Source organism: Eublepharis macularius, chromosome 19 (genome assembly GCF_028583425.1).
Source record: "Eublepharis macularius isolate TG4126 chromosome 19, MPM_Emac_v1.0, whole genome shotgun sequence".
Taxonomy (NCBI): Eukaryota; Metazoa; Chordata; class Lepidosauria; order Squamata; family Eublepharidae; genus Eublepharis; species Eublepharis macularius.
The window spans coordinates 3,224,626-3,238,295 of NC_072808.1; the positions used below are offsets into that span (position 1 = coordinate 3,224,626).

The following is a 13,670-nucleotide window of genomic DNA, read 5'->3' on the forward strand; positions in this document are numbered from 1 at the left end:
CACCCACCAATTCCTTACAGGCTCCCAATTTGTATTTTATGAACTATGTATCTTCATCCCCTGCAGATAGTACTTGGTACTAGTAAATAATAAGTTTATCTGACCAGTCCTTTGTTAGGTAGATGATTCAGAAGGCTTAGGAGATGTTTCCTTAATGAGTGCTAATTGCCCCATAATAATTTTGTTAAGTATCCAGTGGAGATGTAACCTCTCCCGACTGACTCAGATATTTGAACAATACGAGTAGTAAGAAGTAATCGGATAAGAACAATGGAGCAGATGGAGAGGTAAATCTCACATCGCTTGTCAATCAAAAAGAGATCAATCTTTACAGAACAATCTTGTAACCTCCCCCCCAACACACACACACACACACACACACACACACACACACACACAAGGTTGCCTGATTGTATGGGAAATAAAACTAGACTCAAAGTTTTTCGTGTGTGGGGGCCTGGAAGTGATGTCATCTGCTGCTGCCCCACCCCCACCCTCGCTGCCTCAGGGCCAAGCTACACATGACGTATGACTCTTGAACAGCAAGTGTATTTCTCCCTGTTCACTTGCCCTCCACTCAATCCACTTGCCGTTCAAGTGTCATTCGTCATGTGTAGCTTGGCCCTAAGGCAGTGAAGCGAGGCAAGGAAAATGGAGGACTGAAAGGCCTCTCTGCTCTCGCTATGAGCCTGCCATGTTCTACTCGGGGGGAGGCACCGCACACTACATGTCCCAAGAGCCATTGCTTGCATCGCACAACCACTACAAGATGGCCTGCTGTCAGCGGCACCAGGCTGTTCCAGCTGATGGGGCAGGAGCAGCAGAGAAGAGAAAGGGGCTGGCTGGCTGGACCTACAACCACCCGCTCATCCTCAACTGGGCAAGCTTCACATCATCTGACCAGTGCTCAGAGGCGGAGCATGAGCCCGAGGGCCTGCGCTTTCCAGCTGGCTGTGCTGCTCGAAGTGGGGGTGGGGGGAGGCCTGCCAAATGACTGGAGTTTTTTTTAATTACATTTCCCCTGGACAGTTCAGGAAAATACCAAACTGTCCAGGTGAAAACCAGACACCAGGCATCCCTAAACACACATATGCAACACACACACACATGCATGTCATAAAAGCAGACATAAAAATAGATAATAGACCACTGTAATGCATACAATTTGACTGGACCTGGATGGTACAGGCTAGGCTGATGGTGTCAGACCTCAGCTAAGCAGGGTCAGCCCTGGTTAGTACCTGAATGGGAGCCCACCAAGGAAGTCCAGGATTGCTACACAGAGGCAGGCAATGGCAAACCACCTCCGTTTGTCTCTTTGGCTGTGACTTGATGGCACCACCACAGTTTTTTACATAACATAAAAACAAAACAGCCATAAAAGAGATCAGTGGATTTGGACACTTTGAAATTGAACAGAAAGAAAATTTAATAGGATATATATTTATATCTCAAGCCTTCCATTTTCTAAAGTACCAAACTGTACATGTAGGAGCCTATGTGCAATTCATATGTATGCACATGGGACCCTGGAATTTACAGAGACTGGCTGAGATTCTCCAATGGAACTTGGCTGCTAGACAAGAGACGAGGGGCAGCCTGCTCCAACCCTAACCTTCAGCCAGCCGCAAAATACTCTCTTCTACAATTTGGTTGTACAAGTTGAGCTGCTCCAGCTGTCATTAATGTGCCAGCACTAGAGGAGTGGTTGGGGACTCTTCTGCCAGTTATGGGATTTTTTTTTTCTTGGATCCAACATTCAGCTGTTCAAGCAGAGATCAGATTGCAAATACGTGCATTTTTGACATTAAAGTAGTTGTATGAAGACCTTTGAGAAACAAATTGACCCCCTCCTAATTTTAGTCTTGTCTAGTGAATAATGTTCTAGCATCCTGTGGGCTTGACTAGTGGATAATGAATTGGTTCTTCATGTTGTTTGAAAAGCCAGTACACAAAGCATTGCGGGTGTGCAGCCAAACGGAAGAGAAATATGAGGAGCAAGAGGAATTCAATGTGTAATTACGTGTTAACATAGTATACCAACCTCTACGGTCTTGCTCTTCCGTATCTTTCTGCATGTTCCTCCTCATACCTTTCTCTCTTCTGATGCCAATCTCCTAGAGAAGTCTAAGATTACCATCTCTATTCTCCTCCTCTGTTGTCTTCATTTTGGCAGCTTGCTTCCACTAGAATTCCCTTCCAAGTATCATTTGATTTTCCTCCTCTAATGCCACATTCAAATTGCTTCCTAATACACATCTCCTTGTTCTTGCTTCTTGATTTTGTGTGTCCTGTTTTCACTGAAGTATAAACCTGAAGACAGAGCATGCCTCATTTTCACAGCATCTAGCAGTTTTTAGGAACTTTATATATTATAAGCAATAATGATATCCCAGCTATAAACATTCCTGATAAAAGAGAGGGACGGGTACAAAGATGCCAGACATATGTATCGTAACAATGAAATATATGACTTGGTTCACAAACTAAATAAAAGAGGAAGTGGGTTTTTTAATTATTTATGTTATTTATAGTCCACCTTTCTCACTGGGACTCAAGGCTCATTATACTGTTTAAGTCAATACAATCAAAAGTAGGAATATTAAATAAACAACACAATATGTTATGCATGTGCAGAAATCCAACACAGAGCTGAAAACAATGTTGGAACAATCGTAAACAGTTAAACATGACACATTAAGCAATGCAGAAATTATCCAGTAGGAACATACTACAACATCAGACAGTACACAGTAGTATAGTCTAAAGTCCCTTTCCCTTTACGAATGCATCTCTGTGAACCATTTCCTTACAGTTCAGTCTTGTAAACAAGTCCTCCTGAATAATTCCATTTTGCATAGTTTGTGGAAACCGCTTTGGGTTTATAACAGAAAAGCAGTGTATACATATTTTAAATAACTAAACCGAAGGAAATGAAAGCGCTGGAAAATTGTGCATACAAAGCTCTCTCTAGAAAAATCAGAAATAGAAAGAACACAACAATAGAACAGTCCTAATGCATCAATTTATGTTTGGAAGACTGAAGACATTATTTGGACTTCCAAAATCCATGGAGAAATTTGGATGAGTAGAATTCTGGAAGCATACCATTGGGCTGTTCTGACAAAAAGTAGATTCATTACAACATAATTTTTGGTATTCACATTTCCACCACCCCTAACTCCAGTAAAGTGCATCCCGTTTACCAGAAAACCACTAATGCCCTTTCCCAAAACTGCTGTCCTCTTTTCCCTGAGTATAAAACATACACATGGGTGACAGATTGAGGACAAGGGCTGACAAATAAATCCCTCATCTGTCATTGGGCTATTATGGACACCCACGCATCTTCAGGGATTAATCCAAAATGTCTGTACTTTTCTAAGTGAGATCTTTGTTTGCCTTGCATGTAGCATCAGAAAAACATAGCAGTGTTTTTTGCTGCTGTTGATCCAAATTAGACACTCACCTGGGCTTCTCTTTGCCCAATATGTCAAATTTCCCTTAGACCCATGGTCCTCAAAAGGTCTTGTTTAAAAAATTATATGCAGTTGTGGGGAATGTAAGCGTTCAGTCTTTCCCTGAGCCCAGTTCTTGCCTGTGTTGAGAGTAGAGATGGGCATGAACTGAAATTCGAACCAAAATTAAGCACGAACCAGGCAGGTTTGTGGTTTGTGAACTGTGGTTCGTCAGATCCCATTTCTGACGAACCGCCACGAACTTTAGGCTGGTTCGTTTGGTTCATTTTTTGGTTCATGACTGCAGACATCCTGGTGCCAATCAAGCCGTTTCCTAGGCGACATGGGATGGACTTTCTGCAGACCTTCTGCTGACCCGGAAGTGAGCTTCTCCTGGCCCGGAAGTGACCTTCTGCTGGACCGGAAGTGATTATTTTCTGACCCGGATGTGCCATTTTCACGAATCAAATGAACCGGTTTGTGAACCAGGGGCAGGTTCATGAAAGTTCATGGTTCGTGGTTCGTGAAATTTGACAAACCATGAACCGTACTCAGTCTGAATTTCATAGTAATAGCAATACTGGGCAATGCTGCATAAATTTAAGGAGTCTGCATCATACTTTTTCTTGTTGCCTTTGTTGAGTGAATAGAGGAAATGGCCATAATTTCCAAGCACTTCAACCTTGGCTGAAAGAAGAGCCAGTCAATCCTCGCATAGACAGCATTTCCCATTAAGACTAGAGTCTGTTTGTGTTTTTTGGTTCCAGAATACAATTGCATGGCAATAAACCATGGTTTATGGTTTAACTCTACATAGGGGGTCTTTGTCTACTTTTCAGTTGCAGATACCCCCTGGATTTGGCCTCTTTCCAGTTAGTCGGAGTATTTTAATACAAGTTTTTAAATCTGTTTTTAAAGTTGACTATTAATTTATTGTGTTTTAATGATGATGTGAGCTGCCCTGAGCCCATTCGTGGGGAGGGCGGGATATAAGTCTATAGTCTTTTCTAATTCTGGGGACAGGCAGACACCCTTCTTCCCTTGGGGACATCCCTGCTGTTGGCACAAGAATGAACTAGCTGGGCAGGCTGTACAGGTTTCATACTAATTCCTGAGACCTGTTTGAATTGGGAGTGACAAACTGCCAGCTGAAAACACCCTGAATATCTGGACCGTAGGCACTGGGATTTGTTTCTGGCCATACCTAGATTTTAAAAAACCTAGGTTAAAATAAGAGCCTTTCCTTTAGATTTGCAGCTCCAGATCTGGGCTTTATATTCATTGAATTTGTAGAGGTTCAAATTGTTTTTAATTTAACTCATGCTAAGAAGACAGTTTGGGAACCTTAGAAAGGAGTCTTAGACAACATCAGTCATCAAGCTAGGTAATGGGGCTTTTGTTATTACACAATGACAACTTTTCCCAAGGGAAAACAAAGCAACAGCTCAGGAGAAAAAGCTGAAGGTGCCAGCAAGAAGTTTAACGGCAAAATTAAAATGTGTGAAACTTCCTGGTTTCCATTTGTTGCTCTTGAACACAAAATGAATGAGTTAATTGTTTCCCTCCAATTTGGCATCAGTTTCCGATTTCACGCTTTTCTGGACCAACTGGCTGAAATGGAACAGGTTTGTTATAATCAGTGTTTGAGGTGTGTGTGAAATGGGGTAAAAATGTTCACCCATTTAGAGTGAGGGCAATAGCATTGCCCTCACTTTGACTTGGCTTTGTAACATCATCATGCAATCAAATTGGACTGATTGTGTAGCAAAGTGACGTTATCACATTGCTTGTGTATTCCCTGATGGTATGCAATTGCTTCAAAGGAAAGTCTTGGTTTTAAAGAAATGTTATGAATGTTAAAGGGGCTTGTACTACTCTAGGCTGCCTCTGAAAGCCAGACCTTTTACTGAAGAAGTATTGCTGTCACAAGAACTTCTTAAATTGCCACTTAAAAAAAAGTTTTCTATTTTGGATCTGTATGATACGTAAGAATACCATTTTAGAATTTATCAATGGAGGACAAGAGATTTCAGTATTCCTCAGTCTCTGGCCACTCTTAAATACATTCAGTATGTATTTAGATTGTATTTGGTCATCAGGATAAACTGTGGTTTATGCAACAAACTCTGTTTAGTTCATCAAACATAAATAACAAGTTCCAGTTTGTGTATAAAACTCACTTTGCCTTCTTCCCTTCCATCTTCCAGCCAATAGCATCCTCCTTACGCTACCATCTCTGTGTCCAGGCAATGGCAAGGGTGATGCTACTCAACAAAGTGTAGTTTGTGAATTCAGATGTCACAACAAACACAATTTAGTACAAATTGCGGTTAACAAACCATCTATAAGCCCTAGTTTGAAATTCAGGTTTGGCGCTATCCCCAGGGTGAGAGTCACTAGATTGGCTGTATTCATGCATCATACCTAATCAGAGTTTGTCCAAACCGTGGTTTATAAACCATTGTTTTTTGTGATGTCTGAAGACAACTATGCTATGGAAAAGCACAGCATTTTAGAAACATTTATTATGATTATTTTTCTTCTTTGTATTTCATAATAACTCGTAATGATATCAGTGTAGTTCAGTGTCAACCTTTTTTTTCTGGAAGCAAAGGAGATGTGTGTCTTTGGTAGGACACCTAGTACACAGCACACAAAGCCCATTTAATTGTATATAATAATAGTAATTCAGTATGTAGATGCGAAGACACAGATGTTCTGAAATATAGGCGAGGGGGAATGGCATGCATGGCAAGAATATTAAGGGCCGTAGACTTCACCACTATGTTGCCTTACGTACTACCTGTTGTCTTACATATGTGCTCCTATGAGCTACCTGTGCTTCACATGGTCTAATGTCAGCCCTAGAATTACTTATGTTCTGTTTCCGCATTTCTTCAACTCTGTATTGGATTTTTGCTAATGCCATGTCTTGGTAAAATTGTGTTTATTTACTGTATGGCATTATTTACGGAAATATCCTTGAAATCGACTGTGCTAATCTCACACTGTGTAATCCGCCTTGAGTCTCAGTGAGAAAGGCGGACTATAAATGCCATAAATAAATAAAATCACCGTATGCACATTCCAATATTAATATTTTTACTCTCTTACCAATACCACAACACCATCGCTTTTTAGAGAAAGAAAAGTCAGGCTCCTGCTCCATAGATTCATAGAACCATAGATTTGGAAGGGGCCTTACAGAAACTAAAAATTTTGCTTTTGCTATGAGGCAAGGTTTTTTTAAAAAGTGTACATGTGAACTAGCCATATTAATCTATGGAGCTATACATTACTTTTAAAATACTTTGATGTATGGCTTGTAAACTGTTAAGTTACAGGGAAAGGAAGGGTTTTTTTAAAAAATCAGCAAACGTATAACATTATAATAAACTGTATATCAGCTTCTCTGAGGGCCAAATTACATTTTATAATAATAATAATAACTGCGCTTATATACCGCTCTTCTGGACAGATTAGTGCCTCTCCCAGAGCGGTGAACAACTTAGTGTTATTATTACCCCCACAATACAGCGGGGGAGCTGAGGCTGAGAGGAGGGGCTTAGCCAAGGCCACCTATTGAGCTCACGGCAGTCGTGGAATTCGAACCAGCAGAGTGCTGATTCGCAGCCGAACCACTTAACCACTGTACTACAGCAGCTGTATACGTACATAACATACATGATTCTGCCACAGGGACATGCAGCCATATTGCAGCTGGGGACCCAATGAGGCAAAAAAACATTCCCCCCCCATGCTGTTTCAGCTCAGGAAGATGAAACAGGGGGGAGGCAGGAGCCCCTCCTCACTCCACGACATGGAGTCAAACCAAATTGCGTCCTTTCAGCACTTATAAAGGGAGTCCCCACCAAGAAATCACAGCTGCACTATGGTTGCAAATTCCCACGGCACACTCACACATGTTGTACCATATAGCTTGGCCCTGATTTCCTGGCTTTTATTTTTAAAAACTCTCTAGCCCCTTTTATTGTAGAGATATGCCTTTGCCTTTAATTCCCCAAAAGGAAACAACCTAGAAACTTTTTAAAGCTGAAAACTGAGAATTCAGAGAATGGGGTAAACAGATGATTATAACAGTCTAATGATATGCAATTGTAGATTTTTTAAAAATGAAAGGAAAATGGTGGCACGGGGTGCGGGGAATGGCGACCTGTGGAAGCTCCATTGCCGCTACACTGTATTGGCAGCTGCAGCAGCAGTGGGGAAACTACACAAGGCCTATCCCCATATGGAAAACACTTCCGTAGCATTAGAGCAAGTGATCAACTTCAAATATTGTTCGGGTTGTTGCATATGTAGCCCATGACAGGGGCACACTGAGGTTGGAAATCCCCAATACCTCTGCCCCAGGTACTCACCTGGATTGCTTGCCTTTAAACTCAGCCCAGCACACAGCTTCCTGCAATAACATTCATCAATTATCATGTGCCCACTGGCACATGATGGCATATTGCCTTCTCTCTCCACCTACTAACTCTCTTCCCACCTGCTCAATTTGCTCTCTATACACACAGACAGAGAAAGGGGGGGGATTCATCTGCTGAGATCTGGCAGGAATGTTTATGTTCCATGTGAGTCACCTCCTAAATACAACTCCTGGATACCTGAGATTTCTCTGCAACCACTACTGCTTAAGAGCAGGTGGGTGTGTGGGCATCTTTTGCTCAGAGAGAGCTCTGCAATCCAATCAAAATGGAGAGGCCTGATATCGACTCCTCCCTCCCCACCCCCGTGAAAAATTATGTCAGAACTTTGCAATGCACTGAGTACATCTCTCTTTGGGTGGTCTGAGCAGCCAGTTGGTATTGGAATGAGGTTCAAAAGAGGATGGGGATGGATGAAGTAAGGTGTAATTAAAGCTTGACATACGTGCCTTGGCGGCAAGTCAAATATTGCTGCTAAAGGGCAGAAAAACCAGAAGAACCAACATTTCTGCCACTCTCCTTGTAATGGGGCTTATGAAATAGGTAGCTCCCAGGGTGGAGAGGAGGTTCTGCCACCACCCATTTGGCATTTGGAAGAACCACCTCTTCTCTAAGCCTCGGGGCTGTTTCTGTCGGTGCATGCTCATTCACTTATAGCCATTTGGGGCTGTGTATAGAGAGTAGGGTTGCCAGTCTCCAGGTGGTAGCTGGAGATCTCCCAGAATTACAACGGAGCTCCAGGCAACAGAGACCACTTCCCCTGGAGAAAATGGCTGCTCTCAAGGGTGAACTCTATGGCATTATACCCCACTGAGAGCCAAGCTACACATGACGAATGACACTTGCCTGGCAAGTGGATTGAGTGGAGGGCAAGTGAACAGGGAGAAATACACTTGCTGTTCAAGTGTCATTCGTCATGTGTAGCTTGGCCCTGAGGCTCCTCCTCTCTCCAAATCCCGCCCTCTCTAGCCCCCACCCCAAATCTCCAGGAATCTCCCAACCTGGACCTGGCAACTCTAGAGGGAGTCAATGCTTGAACAAGGCCCACGTTTGGGACTTTGGCTAGTGAGCTATCTGGGTCTGTCCCTTCTCGAGGCACAGAAAAGAACAGCAGGGAGGCAACATCAGTGTCTACAACTGGCAGGTAGTATAGAAGTTCTGGTTTGGTCAGCCCTGCAAAAAAAGTACTGGGTACCTGGCCTTGTCTACTCTGCCCACAGCTCCAACAACAAAGTTCAGAGAAGGTACCTAGGGCTAAAATTTGGTCACCAATCAAAATTCAGAACACAAAAAGGAGCCAAATATCAATGGCAGAGCACTCACTTGACAGGCAGAAGCCCCTGGTGCCAACAGGTGTGGAGAACGGTTGCTGGTGAGGTGCTGGGAAAGACCCCTACTTAAGATCTCAGGGGTGAACAGCTGCTAATCAAAAGAGACCATGCTAAGCAGGAGGGACCCACATTCTGATTCAGTATAAGGCAGCTTGATGTGTTATGTAAAGAGACAGAAAAAAAAGAATTGGGAGGGAAAGCTTATTTCTTACTCGAGAGAAAAAAAGTAAGGGGGAAAATCACAGAGTCATTTGGGCTAATTCCTATTTAAAGCCACAAAGCCAAGGAAGACTGTCAGGTTGCACGTCAGAGAACAACGGCTTACCTTTAAATGTACCCATAAAGAGGACTTGGGGGTTGTGGACTGACAGCTCCAATGCAGAGCACTGGGGAAGGACAAGGTTTGCGCTGAAAGCAACATCCGGAGATAATCTGGGGCACTTTGTTCGTAGCTTCAGCAGAAACGAGTGAAGCTTCCTGCTTCTGTCCCCACCGTGGACACAGTATTTATTTATTTATTTATTTATTTATAGTCCACCTTTACTACTGAGGTCCAAGGTGGATTATACAGTGTGAGACCATTACTCTCAATTGCAAGGATATTTCCATAAACAATGCCATAGGATCAAAGGAGTGTGTGTGTGTGTGTGTAAAATGTATCAAACTCATATTGTAAATAACAACACTATATTGTCAATACAAAAAGCTCCGATTTATTTTTGCAACCAGACTAACGTCGTTGGCTACCTTGCTAGAATGATAATAAAATCAACACATCAACAACAGCACCTTCAGAGCAGCCATCCAGCCACCACACAGCCTTCACTAACCTTTGAATTCATCAAGATGGTCACCCCCACCACCACCACACACACACACCATACTTGCTGTTGCTTCAACGCTATAAAGATTGTGCATTATAGAAGAGCAGGGCTTTTTTTCTGGGGAAAGAGGTGGTGGAACTCAGTGGGTTGTCCTCGGAGAAAATGGTCACATGGCTGGTGGCCCCGCCCCCTGATCCCCAGACAGAGGGGAGCTGAGATTGCCCGGCATGGAGGTCAATCTAAACTCCCCTCTGTCTGGAGATCAGGGGGCGGGGCCACCAGCCATGTGACCATTTTCAAGAGGTTCCGGAACTCTGTTCCCCTGTGTTCCCCCTGAAAAAAAGCCCTGCAGAAGAGAATTCACAGCCCTCGAACTGGGCAATTAATGCCTTCCGTTGTGTTCTAACTGTGCCTCAGGGGCCCCTGTGGGATCTGCATAACACCCAAAGGCTACACCCTATCTCTTCTCCACTGAGATCTCCTGCATGCTTCTAACTGCAGGCTGCCAGCATCAAAAAATGGAGCTGCCTCCCTGCCATCCCATCAGCATCTTAACAAACCTGTTTGAGAACACCCACAGGGATCTAGCCTTTTCCAGGAACCGGAATGCACAGGGCATCGCCTTGTCCGTCCAGTTGCGTTAGCCTTGGAATTGCTGGCATCGTTTTCTCCCAGCTAGTTTGGCTCATTTTATCGTGCCTCCCTAAGGCTTTTTTTGGGGTGAGGTGATGCAACCGAGGACAAGGCTGTGGCATTGTTATTATTAGTTATTATCGCTAGACACTGTAAAAAAAATTCAAAATAAAATAAGCCCTGCCTGCAGGATTACAGTCACACTTAAAGACAAGATTAAGGAGGAAAATAAAAAGGACGGAGAGTTGCTTTAATATCAGCCATTGAAAAGTTGTGAATTGCTTTAGTTATGGCTTTGATACGCTACTTTTACTATTGTGTAGCAAAGGAGATTTTGGCAAAATACCATTTCTTACCTCAGAGGACTTGAGGGCTATACAAGCCAAAATGAGAATCTCTCTCTTCTACAAAGTGATGAAGTAAGCTTTGGCACATGAAAGCTTATACCCTGGGAAATTTATTGCTCTCAGAATTTTGTTCTGCTACTACAGACTAAAATGGCTGCCCACTTGAAACTCCCTTTTCCTCTTCCTCACTCCTGTTAAAGATACTGTTCGTGTTTTGGGACCTAGTATTATCGTAATGGCATCGCCATCTTTTTGTTGTTGTTGTTTTTCTTGCTTAGGAAGATGATCAGGTGCAACGGAGGTCAAAGAACCTGTATTTTTTAATAACTGTGCAGAAGGGGGGATCTTAGCAGGTGCAGTTTTTATGCAAGGGTGAGGCTTGACACAGCTGCTAACGTTGCCTCTTCCGGACATCCATTAAAAGCAAAGTCCACCATTTTATCTCATCATCCTAAAGACAAATCAGGAGGGACACGGCACAAAAATGCTCCCCGCTCTACGTGGGAATTAAATATCCTACCCAGTTCAATCAGCCTCATTAGGTCAGTATGCTGGTAGTCCCAAAACTGAGGCAGTCAGACATGGTCGCGCATTGCAATGCATTGCTGACGGCCCACATCGAGGGCCACTTCCTCAGGATACCATTGGATCAACGCTCCTGTGACTGCCCTTTGGCGAAAGTTGACTCGCTGTCCCATACCTTCTTCTTTCACTGCCCAAAGCATGAACTAGCCAGAGAGAGAGATTGTTTTAAAAAAATGACTACTGAGGCATTCAAACATTCCTGACTTCTCAAAATCAAGGCTATTACTGCCTTTGTAAAAGCTGCACTGCAGGCGTGGTGACCTTTTCTTTAACTGTTATTTTTAATTCTTAAACTTTTGTAGAGTGTACGGCCTATGGGCTGTTAAGCTGAATAAACTGAAACTGAAATCAGGAAGATGGGCATATATGATACAGGCTTTTGTACCGGTGGGGAAATAAATTGACCTGGTGCTTCTAGACATTATGCTAAGACACATATTAAGGAGTAGTTGGATACGTGCAACTCTTTTGCAGTGGGTGGAGACTCGAGCGTTGGTTTTGTTTCTTTAAGCAGATAAAGGAAATAACCGTAAAGAAACTAAATTATAGAAACTATTTCGTGTGTTCTGGCATTTCATTCATACCAGTCATCAATCTTTCCCCTTAGATACGAGGATGAAATAAACAAACGCAGTGCAATGGAATTTACCTTCACGACACTCAAAAAGGTAGGTAAACATGCTTTTCCATACAATGGGATGACTCTCCCTTGACAGCCACCAAGATGGGTGAACCACCAATCACTTTAGGTCAAATCTAAGATGGACTAGGAGGCCCTCCAAGTATTAGGTTGCTAATTTCAGGCAGATTTTGACTTGGTGAGAGCCTTCAGGTTTTTGGAATAAATAATTAAATGCCATCATCTTTAAATAAAAAAGTTTACTTATAAAATGGGAGCCAGGCCTCAGATAGATATCTATATGGCAGACAGACTTTAATATGCATAACAATTAATATGCTTGACAATTATCATTTTAAAATGTATTCACTTCCCTGAAAAGTATGACAGGAAAATATTTACTGGATTTTTAATCATTGACATATATATTTCAGGCTTTCAGAATTTGGGTTATATGTCCAGCTCCACATATTGAATCCTTCCTTTACCTCCCCTCCAGTGGCTGACATTGTCAGGGGCAGGGAAATATCACATCCTGCCATTTATATGACTAGATGTTACCAGGGACAGAGTGTTTTTGTGAGGGAGACAGAGTTATTGTTTTTGGCAGCAAGTGTACATCTTCCATAATGTCTGCTTTTGGCCTCTGAATTTTGTTATACCAACTCTTTTCTGAAAGGCCAATGAACAACAAAATGGAATCGAGACAACCTATAATTGGCAGTAACTTCTGTGACAATGTCTGAATTAAATCTGTTGAATTATAATGAGCCCATTAAAGATTTCTTCAGGATTTTCATCTGCAAACAGATTTTTCCTGCTTTTCTTGTTCTTACAGCTATAACAACACTCTTGTGCCACTATGAAATCTCCTTGTTCCACCTCTGGAGGGATGGTTCTTGAGTGTTAGTTGAAGGCAATTTCTATGGGGACTGTTTGGGGACAAAACAAGTCACGTGTCATTACAGTACAGAAAGCTTCTCTATGATTCGTTGGTCTTATGAATTATAATTTCCGTTTAAATGGGTTCATCCCCCTTTTGAAACCTGTTTACAGATGCCTTTCTGTTTACTCTTCTAGTGTTATCCAGCAATTCCTCTTTTCTTATAATTAAAAAGATGACTCCGTGGGCCAGCCCAGTTTACTTCCTTCTTCACTCCGCCTAATGCCCAGCAGAATTAAAGTTATTATAAAATCAGACCGATACATTGCAAAATGGAGGGGAAGGGAGGTGTGTGCCCCGAACCTCTAAAGGATACATGTAAAACACACTCCCTACATCAAGGAAATGGTTTTCAAATAGTTCTTCAGAATTATGGCATTCCTCAGAAACATCTCAGAGATTTCTCAATGAGACCATTAGCAATGCTGGAGCAGCTTCCCTGACAAGCAAATTAGCCATCAGTCCTGTTGATCCTCCCCAGA

The 13,670-nt window shown here is 42.6% G+C and overlaps 1 protein-coding gene across 1 annotated transcript in view; it reads left to right on the plus strand.

Moving 5' to 3' along the window:
- LOC129346373 (hornerin-like) overlaps positions 1-13,670 on the plus strand; it is a 47,262-nt gene that overhangs the window by 14,990 nt on the left and 18,602 nt on the right. Inside the window, exon 3 of the mRNA XM_055003721.1 lies at positions 12,234-12,294. Coding sequence (XP_054859696.1) covers positions 12,234-12,294 — 61 coding nt within the window. The remainder of the gene's footprint in view (positions 1-12,233; positions 12,295-13,670) is intronic.